The sequence below is a fragment of the Pleurodeles waltl genome, chromosome 3_1 (assembly GCF_031143425.1).
Source record: "Pleurodeles waltl isolate 20211129_DDA chromosome 3_1, aPleWal1.hap1.20221129, whole genome shotgun sequence".
NCBI classification, from domain to species: Eukaryota; Metazoa; Chordata; class Amphibia; order Caudata; family Salamandridae; genus Pleurodeles; species Pleurodeles waltl.
The window spans coordinates 1895702767-1895724357 of NC_090440.1; the positions used below are offsets into that span (position 1 = coordinate 1895702767).

The following is a 21591-nucleotide window of genomic DNA, read 5'->3' on the forward strand; positions in this document are numbered from 1 at the left end:
AAAGGGTTTTCACAACTACTGAAATATATTTTGAATTGTTTGCACAGTTGACTTAGTCATTTAAATGTGTTTTAGGAAAACCCCTACACCCTATATCCATTTATTTTACATTCTACATAACAGGTCACACAGTTCACCTTCCAAAGTCCTGGAACGCTGCAGTCAGAAGGAAATATTAATTGTAAGAAAAACTGACTTTTGACCTCTGGCTGTGAACACAGATCAAATGTGACATAAGAACAAGATTTAAAGGTATCTTTTATTGCCACCTCCACTTTTCAACTGAACAGAACACCTTTTCAGTGTCAACTCACCAGAAGAGTAAGTATTAAAAATAGCTGGACCTGATCAAATAAGACTTGCAAATGCGAGTGGTCAAGTAGTTTTTTCGAGCCCTGACTACACTCAACCCAAGCAAGGTTCAGGCCAGGCAGCAGTACAGAAACTGCTCTATTAGTGGCAACAAAAAAACTTAAAGCCTTCAACACCACTCCCATCCTGTCCTAATTCAAATGCTAGCAGAGGCAGAAATTGTCAGAGATGCTCTGTAATGGCTTGCAGCCTTCTAGGAGCACAGAAGCTTTCAGGTTCAGGAAGATTCATCGCTCCTCGCAATCTACGCACTGAAGTGTGGAGTACCACAGGGTTCTTCATTAAGTTCCACTTTCTTCAATCTCTTTGTATGCCTACTGGGAGAAATAGTGCAAGCTTGCGGTCTTGCTCTAATTTCCTCCACAGATGACACACAGTCATCTCACTCAACACAGACACTAACAAAACATCCAGTCAATTGAACACATGTCTCGGACAAGTAACTAATTTGAAGTCTGCCAGTTGTCTGAAACTGAATGGGGATAAAACAGAAGTCTTAGTCGTAGGAAACAACCCCTCCTGCTGGTTGGAACTCAACTGGCCTGATTGTTTCAGTTCACTTCCCTCACCCTCCCCTACATCTAAGACACTTGGATACTGGATAGATGACAGATGGAGGTTCAAGCAAAGAAATTGCCCGGTTGCTGTTTTGGACTTTTACGAACTGAAAGACAAATGTCAAACTGGCAAACAGCCCCACTCCGAAAAGCGGTGGTACAGGGACTAATCAATTCACATCTGGATAATGAAAACTTCCTCTACCTAGGCAGTCTCAAATATGTGACTAATCGACAGCAGGTAAACCAGAATGTCGCTGCGTGGATTCTTTACAAAGTTTCCAAGTTTAAGTCAGCAGCACCGCATTAGCCGCCATGCATTGGCTGCCAATCCAGAAGAGAATCCAGTTTAAATCTGTCTGGTCTATTGAGCAATTAAAAAAGATCAACAGCTCACCTAGCGCCTGGTAACTCGTTATACACAGAGACGGCTATTACGTTTTGAGGGTCTTAATCTATTTCTGGCCCCAGGGGTCAGGAAAACAAGATGCAGAGGAAGTACTTTTGCATATCTGGCGCCTAAACTCTGGAGTACACTCCCAACACACATCATTCATGCATACATGTGAGCAGTACCGTCAGCTGAGGTTTATTACCAGCGCTTGGAGGCCCCTTGGGAAGCCATGCACTCGATGAATTCCAAAGAATAGAAGATTCCAATCCAAGAACGAAGGAACGACGTTTCGCAGCTCTGTGTATAAGCAGCACTAAACTTGGTAAGTATTTCAATGCCTAGGGTGTCATGATTAATGTTAGCCGTCCTCCACATGCTGAGAAAAGGTCGAGAGTCCACAGCTCATCATCTGTGCAGGCCAAATGCTGACACATTAAATGTAATTTTGGAAATATTACAGTTCTTATAGAAAGTTCAAACTTACTTGACAGCAAAAGGCTGAACAATTTCTAAAGTATGCTCAGTGTATATAAAACAAACCTTTTCACTTAAGTAAAGGCAGGAAATATTTAAACGACAATGTTTTAATTGCATACATACATCTGTGCTACAAAATCAGATATGAAAGCAAACAGAACAGACCATTTCACAAGTGGTGATCATTAACTGAATGACATGTCTATTTATATTCACACTTTATGTGAAAGCCAAAAGTCTTTTTTTTTTTATTTTTTTTTTAAATTAAAATGGCTTTAATTGACGACTGCGACATAAAAATATGTATATAAATAGAGCATAAGACTGAAACTGAATTTCCCATTATTGTATAAAAACGGCATCATTTATTTATCCATGTTAGAGTTATGATAACATATAATGTATTCAAAGCAATTATCATTTTAGGAAAGCTATTTAGTTATATGTAACTACGTAGAGCAATGATCAGGAACATTGAAATATATATGTATGAAATGTTTTACTTTATTTTTACTACGTATGTTGGTATAAATTTGGTTCACAATTGCACTATTTGTGTTTGATGTTATTACTTCATAAGACATCACTTTATAGGACCTTAAGGATTGCATATAAAAGTATCTCCACACTTTTTATAATGGTGCAATTAATGGATGCACGTGCTAAAGTGTCAACATAAATCATGCAGTTGTTACTAAGGTATGTTACACGGTGGCACTCTCCACCATGCAGTTAGTTAGGACAGGGTTTCCCTAGGAAATTGACTTTTTGGTTTGCTAATAACACTGGGGCCGTTTGATGAAACAAAACTTAAAAAAAAACCATTTAAAACATTTTTTTTTAAAAGGAATTCATCCACTTCAGCTCCTTCCTGGAAAAAGATTCAGGGTGATTCACCAAGTGGGGCAAGAGAAAAAGGGTGGTCCCCAAATGTGTTTCCCCCGCAGAATTTCCCATTGGAACTTTAGACACAGCTACAGCCAAAACGGCTGACTGGAATTAAACCGAATTTGGCAGAAAGTCTGATCCTGGTCCTGAAAAGCGTGCTTTTGTGTAGATCGGTTTAGTCATTTTTGAGAGATTAAGGTTTGCAAATTATAGCTATTTCACGTCACGGTACCCTTGCACTACTTCTGCAAAATACTGCTAGCTCAAAGTATGCATCTCATTGGCTGGCCACAACAAAGAGGTGAATGTTGCAGCAACCATTTTAGGGAAAATAAAGCGTAAGTGGACAAGGTAGGGGTACCCCTGGCACCCTGACAAAATGTGGAGGGGGTCCTAAAGGACAAATTTTACTTTTGTGGCACCGTGCTGCAGCAGCCCCCGTGTATTTTTGCAGAGGCACCACTGTACAGAGAAACACATTTCGGGGTGCGTGTCTGTTAACCACACACACAACAACACAAAAACAGTCAACAACCACACACATGCGAACTTGGGTGGAGGGGGGTTTGATCACCAGGGGGGTGTTGCACGCAGGCCCTGTGTCCAACCGCACTTCGAGCCCGGTGAAAGGACTCGCACAGAGGGGGCTTGGTTGTCCATGGGGTGGGGTTGGAAGTAGGGCCTGGCCCAAATTATGAATCCTAGCAAGGACGAATCAGCCTTTCATCATTCTAGGTTGGTTAAATAAGTGACAATTTTCAATAATTGCGCATAACAATGTTCTCAGTAAAGCGCTTTGGATTGAAGTGATGTATAAATATCAGATTATGTTTTTGCCTACTTCCTGTCATCTAATCCTCCTTTTTATTCGCTCCAAATTGCACATGGCAGTGGTGGACTACTTCCAACTTCATGAGGGCTCAGTGGAAACATAGGCCACTTTCTGGGAGGCATTCAAAACATATATTAGAGGCATGTACATCTCTAAGCATTCATGAGTGTTGTCGGACATGTAAAGAAAGCTAGCTCGCATGGAGAGAGACCTGATTGAGAAGGACTTGGTCAATGTCCAACAACCTTGTGACCCGCAATTGCTTAAGCACACAACCCTGCAGACAGAATATTGCGATCTAGCTGAACACAAGGTTCTGTTCTCAGGGAAATATGCCAGGGCCTGCAGATATGGAGAGAGTGAACATCCGGGATGTACAGTGGCCAAACTCTTGCAACCAAGGGGCTCCTCCTATGCAGCTGAATTATATCTCTTGAGGGGTCAAAAGTGACCTCTAATGAGGATGTTCTGTTGATTCTACTTCAATATTATACCCGACTATATGCCACTCAACTCTCCACAGATGCATCGGCCCAAGGCAGCATATTTACAGAAGATAACCATGGTGTAGCTAGCCACTTCCCAACGACATTTCCTTAGCGAACCCTTCTCTAGTGAGGAAATCATGCAAGCAAGCTATAGACTCCCTGGATGGCACAGAAGGCTTCGCCGGGGAGTTCTAAAAATACTTCAAGCAACTTCTGGCACCACAGCAACTAGACATGCATGCAAAATCCCTTTAGCCTGGTACCCTCCCCCATAAATGATGAAAGCTCTAATATTCTTGCTCCTCAAACCGGGCAAAGACCCGCAATATTGCATATTTTATAGACCCTTGTCGCTCCTAAATTTCAACAAGAAGATATTGGCCAAAGTCCTCTCTAATCGTCTGACCCTCCCGATGGAACAAATAATATCACCAGTACAATTCGGATTTGTCCTCCATCGAACCACCTCTTTAAAGTTGTGTGCTGTATTCTCCGTCCTGAACAGGATTTCCCCTGATGTTTTAGCCGCGATAAACCTTCTACATGTAGAGAAGGCTTTAGATTCCCTGAAATGGGCATTTTCTTAGGGCTACTCTACGCAAACAAGGCATCCCTCACAGTTTCTCTTGTTGATCAACCTCTTATACTCTGCCCCCATCGCACCCATAAGGGTTAACGGCTCACCTCCAGAAAGACCACATGCACCGCGGCTTACACTTCAAACCAGGTCTCCCTCCTTATTTTTTCACATTTGATATCCTGCTGCAGATTACAGGTTGGCCCCGATTCTTAGAGAGGTGGTCTGATTTTGAGGCCATTCTAGCCGGCAGATCAATTGTTGCAAGTCGGAAATAGCCTACCTCACTGCTGCTACCATACCCTCCGAATGTGAATTCCCACTGACTTGGTGTCATGGTCCGCTTAAAAATGTAGGCACCTTTCTACATTGGGGCAGGGAACAGGTGGAGTGGTTAAACTATAGTCCCGCTATTGATACACTAACCACACAGGTGGAAAGATGGATTTGTTTACCACTGTCGATGGCAGGACGAATCCCAATTATAAAACTAGTGGTTCTTCCCAGTTTTCTCTATTTCATTCTAAATATACTCATGCTACTCACCAACTCATTCTTCGCTACCTTAAGTGGCCAGCTACTAAAGTCTATTTGGGTGGGGAAGATGCCCACGTGTAAGCTGAGACACATTGGTACACCCATATGACAAAGGTGGGTTTGGTGTGCCGCATCTACACCTGTACTACCTGGCAGTGCAATGTCCGTTCACGCACCATTGGTACCATGCGGGCGCCAGACTTCCTTATACCAAACCCAAAATAGAAAAGGCGGCATCCCCAGTGGGGACCTCCCTCGACCCCATTGCCATACAAACTTTATAGACCACGTGCTGGGCGTGGCGAAAACTTTAAGGTATATTGGGAGGCTCGCTACTATACCCACCAGCACTAGTGTTGTTGGATAACCCCTGAAACCCTGGTTCAAAGTACCATGACATGCTATGGCCTCCATACTTTTGCCCTTATGCACTCCACATACTCCAGCTTCACCACGGCCACCACGATGGATAGCTTTGTAAAGCACCGTGTTCACAGTTCTCTGCGTGCAAACATCCTGACACAACCACTAGCACCGGACAAATTCATCCCCTTAACTCTAGTGATTGATAATAGTAGCGGGGTTGGCTGGTATCGCAACTATATCATACAAGTGTCGCCTTGCTGCCTGCCCAGGATACGAAACTCAGGGGCTACTGGCAAAAGGACCTGGGACGCCCACTGACCGACAATATATGGACTGCCTGCTGTACATAAACTTTGTTCAGTCTCACCCAATCACTGTCACAAATGTATACAATTCAAATTCCTGTGAAGAGCTTATCTCACCCCCAGCGATCAGCATAAATATAACCACACAAGACCATCTGACTGCCCCAAATGCCACATCGCAGGAGCAGATTTTATACGTATGACATGGACATGTAGACACATTGCATTGTACTGGGGAGAGGTCTTCTCCCGACTGCCCAGAAGCCTGATGTTGACCCCAACCCAGACCTGCTCCTGGCATTGTTGGGCTGCGTACAGGATCTTCGGAAAAGCACTAAACGATTTACTGCAATGGCCCTCTTTCTAGCCAAGTGTAAAATCGTAATACACTGGGGTAGAGGACGCCCACGGTCAAGAGGTGGCTTAACAGCTTGGTATACTGTGATACCACGAGCGAGCTGTACGCCTCCCTCCAACCCCGACATCCAGCCTGAAGGTCATAAGGCAACCCCTTCGCGACTGCCTACTATCATTGAACAAAGCGGCACTGGTTTCTTGCGTTATGGATGATGCATCTCCCTGCCTCGCCTAACATGCCACTTCTTCTCCACCTCACTCACCTGACCTTCCTTAGGTCTCTCCTGACGACCCATACCTTAGGTATACCATGCACATTGGACATGGGCTCTCCTCTCCCCCTTGGATAGGCCAATGGCTTTCCTACACTACTATATTAATTGCGTTGTTATTTGCAGTTTAGGACACACCATGCCACAAGCGGAGAAGCGCAGTTTTGCATTTGTTTCCCTTTTGTTGTTAATTGCACCATTAAAAATTGGATCTGTTCATAACGTCCGCTTCAACTCTCCTACAACACCTCATTGAGTATTGTAAAGTCCTCTTTTTTTGTTTGTTTGTGCTCCCCTACTGCATTAACAGTTATATCCTCTTTTAATGATTAGAACCCTAGTCGCCCACTTGCACGGACACGTGTCACGCTATTTACTCGATATGCCCCCTGTATATAACATTGTAATGATGTTGTAATTCGCTATGTGTATGTTCTCTTAACAAGCAATAAAAGCACAATTAAAAAAAAAGAATCCTCCTTTTACATGCTGCATGTTTCTATCTGTATTATAAAAGAGGGAGTAAGGAGCCACAGTACTGTGTGAGCCTGCTCCCATAATTCTCAAAGTTTTGGGCAATGCACTTGAGCAACTATGAAAATGCAAGAAGCTATAGACCCTGAAATGAGAGGAGCTCTGATTTATACTCCACCAAGGTTGCAGGACTTTAAGGGAGGGACCTTGATCTTGATCCCTACACTGATTTTCAATGGATTAAACTGCCGTCATTAGCACAATTCTGTACCAAATAGTCTTCAAAATCGGTTTGGTCAAATCCACATTTTTTAGAAAATGTTATTAAGATTGGTTGTAGGCAGGTGGACGCACGGAGTTACAAAATCCATGAAATCCACTATTTGAACTTCCAAAAGAGAGAATCTAAGATTACATAACCTCCAAAAACCCTATAAACTATCAGTAAACGAACCTAAACGATATTGATAATGTTCTACCAGACCTTGTTCAAGAATGATTCTTAACAACTTTTTAAAAAATCTATACTGAAAAATTGTGAGACACAAGTGATTTTAAATTTGAAATCCTAACGGGGGTAACTTGGGTGCTCCTACTTTCAAAAAGCTAATTTAAGAAACATTCAAGAGCACACAATAAAATTATACCAGGTAACACCGAAGAGTGAGAGGTAATGAATAATGAACAGCTTGCTGAATCCCTACCACAACTGTAGTCAACTGGAGCAAACTGGTTTCTCCCCTCATAAATTTCTGAATAGGAAGTAATTTAATTTGAATAACAGATCGGCATTCACATGATTAAGCCATTAGAAAGATTTCAATATATATGGTATTTTACCTGTAAGGCATTACATTTCAGTTTTTTTCTGGATGTGCACTACACATGGTCCACAGCACAAATGCACAAGAGGACTGCAGTGCACTATAAACTAACAAGGGTGATATGAATTTTCCAAAATGTTGGATCATTCTAGATAAATTAGGAGGAGCAACGAAAACGCAACGCTTCATAACACTGGTCACATTTTGAATACACTGTATACACTTTGCATAGAAGAGTGGAATCCGCTCAAGTCTAATTAAAATATAAGTAATGACCAAAAGAATCAAAGGATTATTTGCAAAGGAAGCAAAGCATCATGGACGAGTCATGCATTTTACACAGTCCAGGATGGAATGGAGGAAATCTCTGGAATATCACTGGCCCAAGTTCCACTGACCCAAAGACACAGTGTGCCAGTGAAGTCATGGCTGCTGCCTCCCTCAAAACAAACCAGTATTTTCTTTTAAATTATATTTAAAGCCAAAGGCTGTACCTCTTTGGGAATTACATGCTGGTCAACTCTGCCCTCCAGGTCCTGCAGCCGTGCCGCAACGGGTGTCAGTCTAGCTGTTCGTACTGTCTCACATAGGACTTGCCGGCAATACCTGTAAGAGAGGAGTTCAGATGGCTAATTGTTTGGAAAAAGGGTTTGTGTGAGATCAGGCCAATTCTCTAACATGTCACTATCATTGCCATGCTTATTTCACATTCATTAATAAGCTAGACCTGGTTTATCTGTCAATCGATGTCCAATATGGCTGTCTCATGGTTGTAAAAGTGTTACAGTAAATGAAACACTCTCTATAGAACATGGAATATTCTACATGTTAGAAGCACCGTCATTATGTCGATGTCAAATGACACCAACAAAATGTTGGAGACACTGATTGCAAATGATGGCCCTTGGGTCACACTGAGTATGAAAACTCTCAGCAGAAACGGTGTTATAGGTGAAAAGGGAATTGGTGTGTGTACTATCTTTAAACAAGACATAGCTTTACACTGGAAAAAGGGTCTCAGGGAAGCAAACGAATAGGCATCATTCACAGCCAGCAAATGGCCCTCTAGTGCAAACAGCTGGTGTTGGGCTGAAGTAGTTGAAACATATATATACCTGAGCTGCTCAATTTTCTCCAGTGTGATGGGTCCCTTGCCTAGTACTTGGGTCACCTCCCTGTAAAGCTTCTCCTGAGCGTCCTCCGATGTGGTGAGGAAATATACAGCCCAAATACACACTGTAAAATGTATAAATGACAGGCAGAGTGAGTTCAGCATGCAGTTCTCCTTCTGCAACACATTAATCTACACTTACAAATAAGTCATGCACATTATAAAATGGTGAATTATATTTTATACCTATTCGAGTTTGATAAGTGCCTCCAACGAAAAAAGTGACGTTGCATAATTCGGTAGAAAAACACACAGACAAAAATACCACACGGACTGCAATACTCAAAAGGCATACAACCTACTTTTCTTTAAATTCTAAAACTGTTAATTTTCCGCAGCACAACTATTAATCTCGTTGAGAGAATTATGACAAGTGTACTAAATAATTTGAATAAGGAACTCTGTGTTTGAACAGCATGAGTGTTTCAGTTTGCCCTAGAACAGTAGAAGCGCCTACAAGAACTCTCACCAATGGGATTTGTAAATACAGAGGTTAAGCCCAGGATCAGAAGACATTGTAAAATATACTCACGAAATTTAAGAAATAAAAATCACTTGATCAGACAAAAATTGAGTTTTGCTAATGTTAGTCCACAGGCTCTTTCCTATTCGTGGGTATTATATCAATTTGTGGGTATGGTATTAAGAACACCTTAGGGTCAAGAAAATGTTTTTGTAGCGGTTAATACAGGGCTTTGTATGCTAAAACAATAACACATGTATGTTTTAGGCAGTACACCCCAATCCTGCATGTATGCACCACCTATTCAGTCCCCTTCATGAACAAAGGAAATAGCTGATGGGCAGTTTAAGCCTATTGCTGAGGGGAAAGGTCACGGATATTGCAAAGAACCTACGTACTAATATTAATTGACTTCTGTAAGTCATGGCTCTTTTTCACTTTTACTACCGAATAAAAGAAAGAAAAACAGCAGGTGAAGCTGTACCATGAAAAAGGTTTCTTCAGAACATCCTACCAAATTCTTACACTGCTAGAGGAAATAACATAGTAGTGTCAGCAAAATACATGTGGGTTGCACACACAGCTGCTCAGAATATATTTTTGAAGATAGTTGCAGTGACTGGGTGTACCAGGGACCTGAAAGGATACTAGGATTTATGTAAATTGTAACAGTGAATGGCAAGCCACATAGGGGGTCATTCTGACCCTGGCGGCCGGTGGCCGCCAGGGCCACCGACCACGGGAGCACCGCCAACAGGCTGGCGGTGCTCCAACGAGCATTCTGACCGCGGCGGTTCAGCCGCGGTCAGAAGCGGAAAGTCAGCGGTCTCCCGCCGACTTTCCGCTGCTCGTTTGAATCCTCCATGGCTGCGGAGCGCGCTCCGCAGCCATGAGGATTCTGACCCCCCCTACCGCCATCCTGTTCATGGCGGGAAAGCTGCCATGAACAGGATGGCGGTAGGGGGGGTCGCGGGGCCCCTGGGGGCCCCTGCCGTGCCCATGCCAATGGCATGGGCACGGCAGGGGCCCCCGTAAGAGGGCCCTGCAAGGTATTTCAGTGTCTGCCTTGCAGACACTGAAATACGCGACGGGTGCTACTGCACCCGTCGCACCTTCCCACTCCGCCGGCTCGATTACGAGCCGGCATCCTCGTGGGAAGGGAGTTTTTCCCTGGGCTGGCGGGCGGTCTTTTGGAGACCGCCCGCCAGCCCAGGGAAAAACTCATAATACCCTCCGCGGTCTTCTGACCGCGGAGCGGTATTATGGGGGCGGAATTCTGGCGGGCGGCCTCCGCCGCCCGCCAGAATTAGAATCACCCCCATAATCTCTCTTGCAGTGAATGGTGGCCTTGGCAACTACTTTACCAGTATCACTGCTTCCAAAAGACATGAACAATTGATGGAAGAATGCACCTTCCTGAATGTGGTCAACTAGACCATTGTGCTAGGTTTCATCCGCTGAGGAAAGGTGGAGAAAAAAACTGTTAGCGAAACAATCTCACTAGTCAGATGGAGCTCAGTTGTCACTTTTGAGCTTATGGAAGGGTTGCTCCTGAAAATCAGCATGTCCTTGTGAAAAATAGTTGAACGATTCAGAGGAACTGAGTACTTGTAGCTTGTTTAGTGCTTAGCTGTTGTTATGACTACTAAAGTCCTCCATGATAGGAGTTTAATCTTATAAGAGTCAATCAACTCAAAAGTGTTGTGAAACAACTTGGCCAGGAGCAGGTTTGGGTTCCCAGAGATTGTGGGGGGAGACAAACGAGAGGGAACAAAAGCCTTAGACCCATCACACATTTATTGACCGTCTCAGTGGTCATGGAGAAGGACTGCCCAGGCCTGTTCCAGATGGCTCAAATAACTTCAAGAAAAGTCTTGCAGCTATCGTCCACCTCTTGCTTAGCCAAACAACAAAAAAGGACATGAGATCTACTGAAAAGGCGATTAGATTATGTTATTCACCAGTGCCGGGACATCGTTTCCTCCAATAACCTCTGTACTGAGTTCTGATGCAGAGGTTTCTGCCACATAATCCAAGTTCTCTTAAAAAAGAGATGTAGGTGTGGCAAAGGCTACCCCCTCAGAAGCCAGGCACTCAAGTCAACAATCTCTCTCTGGTCATGGATGAGGTCTGTCTACTGGCGAGGCAGATGAGGTGCTTCTGAAAACGAAGGAAAAGTTACCCGACCCAAACGTGGTGAGACCATTCTGACGCCTCAGAAAGACTGAACACCCTAGTTTTTCCAAAATTTTCTGGCAGATCCACAGAAAAAGAAAAAAAAAAAAACAGTTAAATCCTCAAGAGCTGTATTGTGCAGCTACAAGTTATTCATTTCGGTTTCCATTCTCACTGGCTCAGATGTGGCCGTTATTGTTTGAAACCATGTTCATAAAATAAACTGAAAATTGCAGAGTGCAGTGAAAGAGTCATAAAGTGCCATGATAAACCATAGAGTATTACAAAATAAAAGACTAAATATCAGCCAAAAAAAGGAGACACAATCTACTTGCTAACAGACTTCTTTCGGGTAAATTTGTTGAGTAGGAGCTCAACGAGGTCAGTAATGCTTATGTTTAAAAGTGAAAAACATTTGGCCATCCAATGGAAAGAAGCCCTGAGGGTGATTCTAACCTTTGTTTTAACAATTAAGTTAATTGTCCTTCACATTTACAGAGCTCAGTTAGACATAGTACAAGCAACAATAAATGTTAAGCCACATGGGGAAAGAAGGGAAGAACCAACCACAGTATGTACCTATTTCCAAATCTACTTTTCTCTCAGTCTTATGAGGAGAGAGAATGCTTTACAACATATCTCAACTTAATCTTATATATGTTCTCAAAGCAGGGATTCCTCTTCTGATTAATCTTCAGACAACGAAGACATCTCACATACAGTGGATCGTTGCAGCACAGCTGACATTGATGGGCTCTCCTTCAATCGCTCTGTGTTTTCATGCAGGGTTTAAATGGGAGCCAAACTTTCTCAAACGTTTATCTCTATCACTTACAAGTGCTCATAGTTTTCCCACTGCATAAATGTGCCACTTTTCCCCCCCACTAACAATGTAACGGGGGAAAGTAATTTGAAGATTTCAAATACAGCAATAGCTAGTCGAGTTCCCAATAATGAAGGTGTATGTCCGTAAACAGTATTGCCACCAAGATCCCCAAGTAATACAATTGTGGAGTTTAGTGGTAAAGTTATTCCTGTTGTGCCTTTATTGTGAGGAGTATATGTTTCTAATACTTGGGCATATCCATCACACATGCACTAAACCACCAACTTCTCCACAGCCTTTCTAGCATCTGTTTAATTCTCAAAATATTGCTTTTGATCTAACTGGAGGCAGGTGCCATTCTACGTATACAGATAGAGGTTTTAGTGGCTTTTGCCCAAATCTTTCATCATGTTTCATCTATATAAAGATCCGTTTCCAAACGGAGAGATTTTTATGTTGTTGTCTCAGATTGATAGTGTAGTAGTACAACATATAAATGCCCTCACATCTCTGTTTCTGATGGAATGTTAACTTTATTTGGGTCTTCTCTCTCCCACTGTTATGTCATATATGTCTCGATCCTGCCCAGTGGGTTAGTCAAGACAAGTTGTTGCGTGTGAGGCTGAGCACTTCCGTAGTCAGTAGCTCACCATCAGTGAGATGATCTGCTAATAGTGGGGGATTGTGTTAGTTACCCTGCATTGAATATGCCATGCCTGGGTTGTGTAGTAATGGGTTCAGGGTAGACAGATAAGAGGTTACACCTGTTTTTCAAGAGATGTAATAGAGGATGTTAGAGGATTTGAGGACTTGGTTTGATGTCTGAGGGGAAGTCGCAGTAGATAGTGAAGCGGAATGGGGGGGTTATGGGGGTTCCATTGTTAAGGCAAACATTAAAGGGGTAAAGGGTATTTTTGCCCTTGTCCCTCTACTTAACTGTACAGTCGAGGAGAGTTTGCCATTTACTTCACTCGCTGTAGTCTGTGCATCAAAATTTGCAAAGATCAATTTTTTGTATTATTGATGTTTTCTTTGTTTTACTCTGGGTCTTTTCCCTGGCTCTCCAATAACTCTATTAAAGGCTTTTTTGGCATCTAACAATAGAAGATTCATTCTTTTGCCTTTGCCTGAGGCGGTCATCAGATTTATTGCAAACCTTGTGTTATCACTTGTGTTGTGATTCTTTACAAACTCTGATTGGTAAACTGGAATTACTGATTAGTCGTACATGAATGGAGGTAAATATTGTAACATCACAGGTGGGCAAAACTACTGGGCAGTACAGTGTACAAACTTGGGATTTGTTTTGTTTTATAATAATTGTTATTATTGATTTTAACACAGAATTTGTTACTGAGTCAGAAGTGAGAAGATGGTTGTAAATTTTAGCCACTGGTTGTATTAATATCTCTGCATTTGTTTTGCAGATAGTGGCGGAAAAGCCACTTGGGTCTACTGCTTTATGGGTTGCTGGCCCTTTATTGGTGCATAAACCTATTCAGTAGTGACTGGTGTTTCAAACACTGCAAGGTCTATTAAGTGACCCCCAGGTTACTAAAGTCTTAGTATAAGTACTAAACTATTCTAGGTAGCGATCTTGTGTACCAGGATCTAGATTTTGTGAATGATACATTTCTGGGAAATAGGAAAGGAAGGTATTAAGCATACTTGTCATATCAGTGTGGCATATGCCGTTAATGTTGTGACATAGTATCTCACCTGGACCTGCCTCAGTTTATATGGCAATATTCTATCCGTTTTGTCACCTTTCTCACAATAGTTTTGTTTGATGAATGCTAACTTCCTGGATGCTTCTTTCATTAGCATCTTTTTAGCGCCCTTTGGAGTCCTTTATGAACAGTCTGTTTTATGTAAGGGTTCTAAATGTTTCATGTAAAGGTTCTAATGGTTTCAACTGTGTTTTTTGGTCGGCCTTTTTTTAAAGTATTATTTGAGAGTCTTATAAACACAGTGGTGACATCTTAATGATTTTTGAAGCCCTGGGCCAAATGCACTTTGAGGGACCCTCTTCGGAATAGTGTTGAATTTATGATCCAATACCAGATCTTTCATTCCTTCTTTGGCCAGGTCACTGGGAGTGCACAGGCATTTCTCATCCAAATTTTAAGGGTCTGCTTTACAAGGGTAAACTTACATTTTTGTGTAAGTTAACAATTTATTTTCAATTCATAAAATAATTTTACGAGCAGTCTGGAAGCATGTGAGTTGCAGGAGTCTAGTTTCTGCGTCAGGTTAGCCATATAAAGACTGAACAGGGTGGGGGCCAACTTGTATCCCTATTTTAATCCTTTCATAGTTGTAATTCGCCTGGAGAGGTATGTGCCTGTGCCCAATTCCACCTGCAACCAGATGTCTGAGTGAAACAAAATAAACATATCCAGCAGTGGCCACGGGATGTCCCAGCCCGCCAATTTTCTCCAGAGCCTTCCGCTGTCAACAATGGTGAAATGCTGCCCTAGACACCTGTAGCCGTTGCAGTTATTCTCCTGTTATATTTTTCCCTCTCATGCATTGGCATCTCTTCACTTATCACTTCATCTCACACTCCATTCTCATCCGCCATGTGAGGAAACAGTCTAACAATGGAGTTGATGCCTATGCACATTATCACCAATGGGAGGAATCACTGTACCTGGTAACTTGAAAGACTTCTTCAAAGAAAAACAACTTTCACACATCCGGATCCAACATTAGATGGCAGGAGTATGCAAAGCATGTGTATTTACAGCCACACATGCCTCAAACATATTTTTACCTGGAAAGAAGTGACTCCTTCATCGCGCTGAAAGGAATGTGTTGCAAATTCTAGTTAGCAGCAGTGTGTGGAGAATACCCAGGAATTGTGCACGCTTATTACCTACTCACTAGAGCTTACATTGTCACACCACACAAACAAGAGATGTAGGCTGATGGCAAAGAAGACATCATAACTGACAGGAAAAATTCACTTTGTCCGTACTCACTTCTAAAGACACAGTAACTAGGGGTCCATTTAGATGTGATGTACAGACCACTGTCAGCTAAGTCAGAGGATGGATATTTTCTGTTGGTTGACTTAGGGGAAACATTAAGTCTCAGCCAGGCATTTGGAGATCTCTGTGCAAACAGCAAAGCTGCTGTGGCTGGGTGTTTTCTTCCAGTGAGCCTAGGTAATTTATTTGTTTTTCATTTTGAGACCACCAGGCATTCCTTGGATGTCCCAAACAGAAACATGTAAAGCCAAACTATTAGCCCACAGTACAGTGGTGATCTGGCTGTCAGTTAAGAATTTTCGCTGGCAGCAGAATCTCAGCCATGAGAAAGATGGTGTTGCTTATAACGTTCAACACAGCGAGGGAAACTAAAGGTTTGGGGGGATGGCACATCCAATACATTTTGGCAGATGTCTTGCATCTGCCACGCTCTAAAGGAGTCCCTAAATCTCCAATCCTTATTTCCCAACAGTGTGCCTTCCCAGGAAAACGGCTATATACATTGTGCATATATAATAGGAATATTGACTCTAGTTATGGTTGAGCTGCACTTTCCACTGGAAACAGCTTTTTTGAGTTGCTACTAAGAGTGTTGTTTAACAAATCTGCGTCCCCCTATGCCACTTGCTGCACTCAGAAAAAACTAGTGAGCTAGCGGATTCTTTCGGCATGGTGGCTGGCTGCATGCAGTGTGTGGCCAAAGAACCCACAGAGCATGGCCTGCGGCTGTTTACAATTGTGCTTTATGCACCCCTGGGGCACTACACTATTACTGAAAGTGCTTCTGACGCTTGTGTGGCCCCTTCTGTAATATAGACTGTGCTGGTGAAAAGTATTTCTTGCCTGTTTATAGTGAAATAAGGAGCTGAAATTTCAAACTCCTCTCCTCAGAGCAGGCATGAATTGGCAGCTAGCACCCGAGTAGTGAGGGCACATATTCTTCGTTCTGGGCTTGCTGAAACTTACCCAGAGTACTTAATTCTGAAAACTTGCATAGCAATCCATAAGAAAGGCACTTGTTGTCTCTATAGCATCAAGTAAAGAACTTGAGATTTGTGGGGTTTGTGGTGGGGGGTGAGGATACGCCCGAGGCAGCCTGTACAGCACTGCACTGGGGAAAATAAAGCACTGACTGTGTAGTGGCACTGCCATGAGGTGGTAGAAAATACAGAGTGCTGAAAACAAACAGTAGCTATCCCATCTGCTGCCACCTGGAATATTTCCTACATGCTGTGGAGAGGACAATGTGCGACGGCCACAACTTTAAATCACTCAGCTACACTGCACTCCATCCGACATCAGGCAACATCAAGAGCCGGGGCGGCTGGTGTTCAAGGGCTAAGGGGCTGCACCCCTAGCCTTTCCTGGCCTCTCTAGTGAAGCATATATTTAATTACATGATGAAAGTAAAACATTTTCTGCACAACAGTTTCCGAGTGAAAGTTGTGCACTTTGAAAAGCCCCACTGCGCCTGCGTCAGTATGTGGCTGAGAGCTGCACAGTAGGGCTGACAGGGCTTGCCCACGCAAACGTTTTCTCAAAACGCAGTGACGTCCCTGGCTTATCTCCTCCTCCACCAGAAGCCCTGATAGTAAACAGCCTGGAGCGTTTTTTGTTCAGCCCGGGTTTCTGAAAACTTCATGCCACTCCGATATTGTTCTCCACCTTTTCCTATTTACTCAAATGGTGGGGTGTGATCAGAAGGGTCTACGTACCAGAGGTCACATGTTGTTAAAAGAATGTGGCACTGCGCAAAGAAAATCCCCTTTTCCTGCATTGCAAGGAGTATGTGGCAGAGAAATGGAATAAATACAATAAATAACTTCATCCAGGGCTCTCTGGGAGACAGGAGTGTGACCTGAAGACCTCAAGTCATAAATATGCCAAAGACAACCCTGCACACAAGTAAGTTGGAGCTCTATCTTTTTTACAGACAATAAGAAAAAAATCTGTTCTCTCAGCTCTCCTCTCCCTTCACTGCCTCTGTAGGTGATTTCCTCTCTCAAAGGCAGTAATGGTTCCAGTAATTTATCATGGCTAGTTATTGTTTTATTTCTTCTGCAGACTAATGATGTGATATATCATATTAAACATGTAATCTGCAGCTCAAATAAATGTGTACCTTTTATCACTGAAACTGCTGGATACTGGATGGGTGAGGCAATGTGTGTTTGAATGTGTTTGCAGGGCTTGACAGAGTGGCTGAGAAAATGTGGGTGTCTGTGTATAAGATTTGTGTGAATGGCAGTGGTTGACAATGTGGATGAGTAAATGAGTAGGCAGTGGGTGAGTAGGTGAATGGAAATACGTGGGTAGTGAGGCTCACTCACAAGGTGCAATCCCGTCTTGTATTTGTGCCCCACCACTGCTTTCAGTCACCAGCCACCACTGATCAAGAGCCATCCAAAAAACACACAATCTCAACCTACAACTACTCCTTATAATAGATGAGACCACCTCCCTCCCAAGTGGCAGTAACTCATTCTTTGTATATCAGGGACGCATCAACAGAATGACATTATGAAGAACCTGTATTGTACCCAGGCTGCACCGTAAATGCCTTGTCCCTTGCAGGACTGTCTGCTCTCCATTCTCTCACTACATAATTTCCCCACTAGTCTGCAGGATAGGAACTACTTCTCTGAGCATGAACTCAATGGAGGACACCATCTACCTCCAGCATTTTAACTCACCTGCTCGGTTTATGCGCTTAACTGCAGAAAAAGGGTATTCACTTTTCACAATATGGCCTCTTAAGTTTGGTGTGATAAAAACAACACTAAATAAATACTCGCAAGGGACCATGAAATACAGACCTCACAACATAATGCTGTACAAATACCTAAATGCGAACAACTCACCATCGCAGTCCAGCAGTTCCTATATATTCGCTAATGCCAGGTGGTGCCAAAGAGTATCAATGCATCGTTCTGTGATATTCGCTTTGATGCAGGAGGCATCAAACATCAGAAGAAAACAGAGCTCGTGCTGAGCTTCCTTGTTATTTTCTTCCATCATTACCTCAGCCCGGATTCTCATAGCGCGGCTTTGTAGCGCTCTGTCTTCCCTCTATGAGCTGCCAATAGGGCCACTTCCCTGGAGCATGTAGTAACTGATGCAGGGAAGAGGACAGAAATAGAGCCTAACGCACCCAGCAATTGGAGGCAGCTACTTACGGTTAGCTGTGATCACACATCCTGCCAGTGAGAAGATCATGCTGTCCTCCAGCACCTATAATTGGGATAAGGGGAGAAAAAGGTTAGGCGCTCACACAGGCCCTTTCCGTCACCGTGTACCACCTACAGCAAGTCACACAACCTACAAAATAAGAACATAGTTAACCACTGGTGCACACTGGAACTCACACGTAATATTGTGTCGATAGCCCTACATCTCACAAAGGAAGCCAGAGAACTAACAACGGAGTTAGGCATACACAGATTCAAAGAGATGGCAATTACGAAGGCACAACATTAACTAAATGCAGAGATTACACTGATATCCAGTGCTTCGATACTGTTCACTTGCATAACTGTTTGAAGTTTCAAAAAGGGTTAGCCACAATGGCTGAACAAGACTTCAACAAAAATAATGGCTCAAAAATAATGAGCCGTGCACAAAAGCCTTCAAAGGCAAATTGGCAGCAGGCCCGGCAATCTCTATGCTATCTTTTCAGTGAGTTTTCTGAGACACTTATTAGGCTGAGCTAGCACTGACCAATTAGGCGGGTAAGACTGTCTTCAAAGCAACACTGCCAGCAATTAATCAGCAAAAACAAAACATCATTCACCGAATCGCGAAAATGATACTTTCTCGTTTACATGAAATGGCCATTTCCTGTTCTTGAAGTACACCTCATTCAGCCACTGTACCATTCACTCAACGTGGTTGTTTCAGTTCTGGACAAAGAGAATTACTGAAATATTATATGAGGAAACCCGCTTTGTGGTATGAATATGTTATTCGTATGTATGCTTCTAAATGAAAAGAATGGACACACGAGTGTTGAACTCGGGCAAACAGAAACAAAACCTCAACTGTGAAGTGTGTGAATTTGGAGATTCGGAAACAGTCAACTGAAAAGGAATCACCCAAGCATCCATAAGCGAATCTCATTACAGCAGAGAGAGGCAGGAGAGGTACATGCTACTTCTTTACAACTGCAAATAGGTTATGGTATGGTCACCAGGTCGAGTGTTTAAAGAAGCTCTATACACCCTAACATCAAAGCCCTAAATCCCCCACACGTTTGTCTACTTTCACATCACATCTCTCCATATCTCTCTCCTAATCTGAGTTTAAATGCTTAAATTCACTTTTGTTAGTAGTGTGTGCTACATCACAAAATGTAATTGATAATGGTTCCCAAAATGGTGCAAAATTACACAGATTCACATGATTGGTTTGATACTTTCCCTTTGTCAGTTCAGGGTTCCAAAGCATTATTTCAAGTTGCAATTGTATTAGTATCTCCACATACACACACAAGCTATCTTTTAAAATCCAGATTACCCAAAAGCAAGAAAAGCTTGACACTACAGCCTCATTTTGAGCAAATGTGTCGGGGATTGCTCCCTCTTAATCTGAGGAAGACCCCAGCACTGAGCACTATTGTTGCAGGTCAGAGTTTGGTTTTCTCTAATCCAATATCTTCAGAATCATCAAGTAACAATAGATGCAATGGCACAATGGCGCACAGGTGTTACAGCTCACCATTGTTAAAACATCAACTTCCCAAGTAGTGAAAGGGTGCAAAAGCTTAAAGTGGTATATGCCATGGAGTCAGAGCACATGCAAGAAGAGAGGGATATGGGGATGTATTCGTATTTGAAGGACAAAATCCTCAAAAGTGTTTTCCCCAACTATGATTTCGATGTAAATCTGTAGTAAAAGACCTTTTGAAAACATTTGAACCAGGGATAAATGTAGTCTGGTACTCTAACTACTAACTAGGGGTTCTCTGTCTTTCACCCATGAAACAGGCTATTGAGATCTACTGCTACAGATAATTGACAGACTTCACTGTAGAGAGTGACGCAGACTTATGTAGAACTGCACCACTCAGAACCCCCTTTCTAGTTAAGTTAACGGAGGTATACTTTTGGAATAACAAATCATCTTCTTAAGATGTCCTTTCCAAATACAAATCGAGGTGTCTCAGTGTTAACTAATGTGCTATAACATTTACCAAGTGATAAACAAATAAGACGTTTCTGAATCTACTGTGAAGTCAAGGCATTGAATGGTTTAAATCAGTGTTTCCCAACCTTTTGACTCCCAAGGACCCCACTTTTGGAAGCCGGGCACCCCCAAGAAATTTGTACAATTTACATTTCAAGCATTAAAACAGTAATTCGCAAAAAATACAGAAACAAGTACACGCCAAACAAAGACTCAAATTAGTAAAGATATCATTATTCTACATTGGAAAAAACTGCAAAAATTTGAAAACTTTAATGCGAAGGTTGGTGCTGCATTTCGGCGACTAACTTTTCAATGTTTGGTTTTATTTAGGAAAGCTGAATCCTCAAGTCACAGTCTACATTTCGCAATCGATTTTTGTTTTTATTTTTTAGATACATAAACTTTTTAATTTAATGTGTGGTGGGCAAAGGAAGTAAAACCATAAAGGCCTCTCATCTCTCCATAGCCTCTCTGTCACATGTATTTAATTTGATTTATAGCACCTCTCATACCAGTGTAGGGTGTCAAAACACTGTACAGGGGGACTACAAGGTGTAGGATTCACCTCATCCATATTGTTAGGCGTTTTCTAAGAGTGCTTGGTCTGGAGAAACACAAACTCAGGATTCAGAACATACCACAGTGGCTAGCCTTGACTTTAATAATAACGTACTCCTATGCAAGCAAACCTTTTTTTTTTTAGCAGTAATGAAAGAACTGGAAAAAAATATAATGTTCTAATTTGTTCCATGTAGTTCTTTGTTGGCAGTTCATAACTAAGTGTGCTAGATTATGATTGTGACTTATGAACTGCACAATAACAAAAGAATCTCTGTGACAAAAGCAGTAACCCACTGTGCTATGCACATAAAATGTGGTTCTTTGCATGATACACGTTCTTTGCATCTGGCATATTAACCAGCTGCACTACCTCCAGTCAAATCTGCCACTAGACAAACTCCCATCTCTCCAGCAGGTACATTAATCACCAGAGTTATCTTGACACTTTTATTTTTGTCGGAAAGCTTACACTGAACTTTGCAGAGCTTTTAAAGCTGC

The 21591-nt window shown here is 42.4% G+C and overlaps 1 protein-coding gene across 2 annotated transcripts in view; it reads right to left on the reverse strand.

Moving 5' to 3' along the window:
- Window positions 1-21591, reverse strand: part of CYP20A1 (cytochrome P450 family 20 subfamily A member 1) — a 160004-nt gene that overhangs the window by 60030 nt on the left and 78383 nt on the right. For both annotated transcript variants that reach the window (XM_069226021.1, XM_069226022.1), the window contains exons 8-10: window positions 18525-18579; window positions 8836-8956; window positions 8215-8326 (exon numbers count right to left, since the gene is read on the reverse strand). In XM_069226021.1, coding sequence (XP_069082122.1) covers window positions 8215-8326; window positions 8836-8956; window positions 18525-18579 — 288 coding nt within the window. The remainder of the gene's footprint in view (window positions 1-8214; window positions 8327-8835; window positions 8957-18524; window positions 18580-21591) is intronic.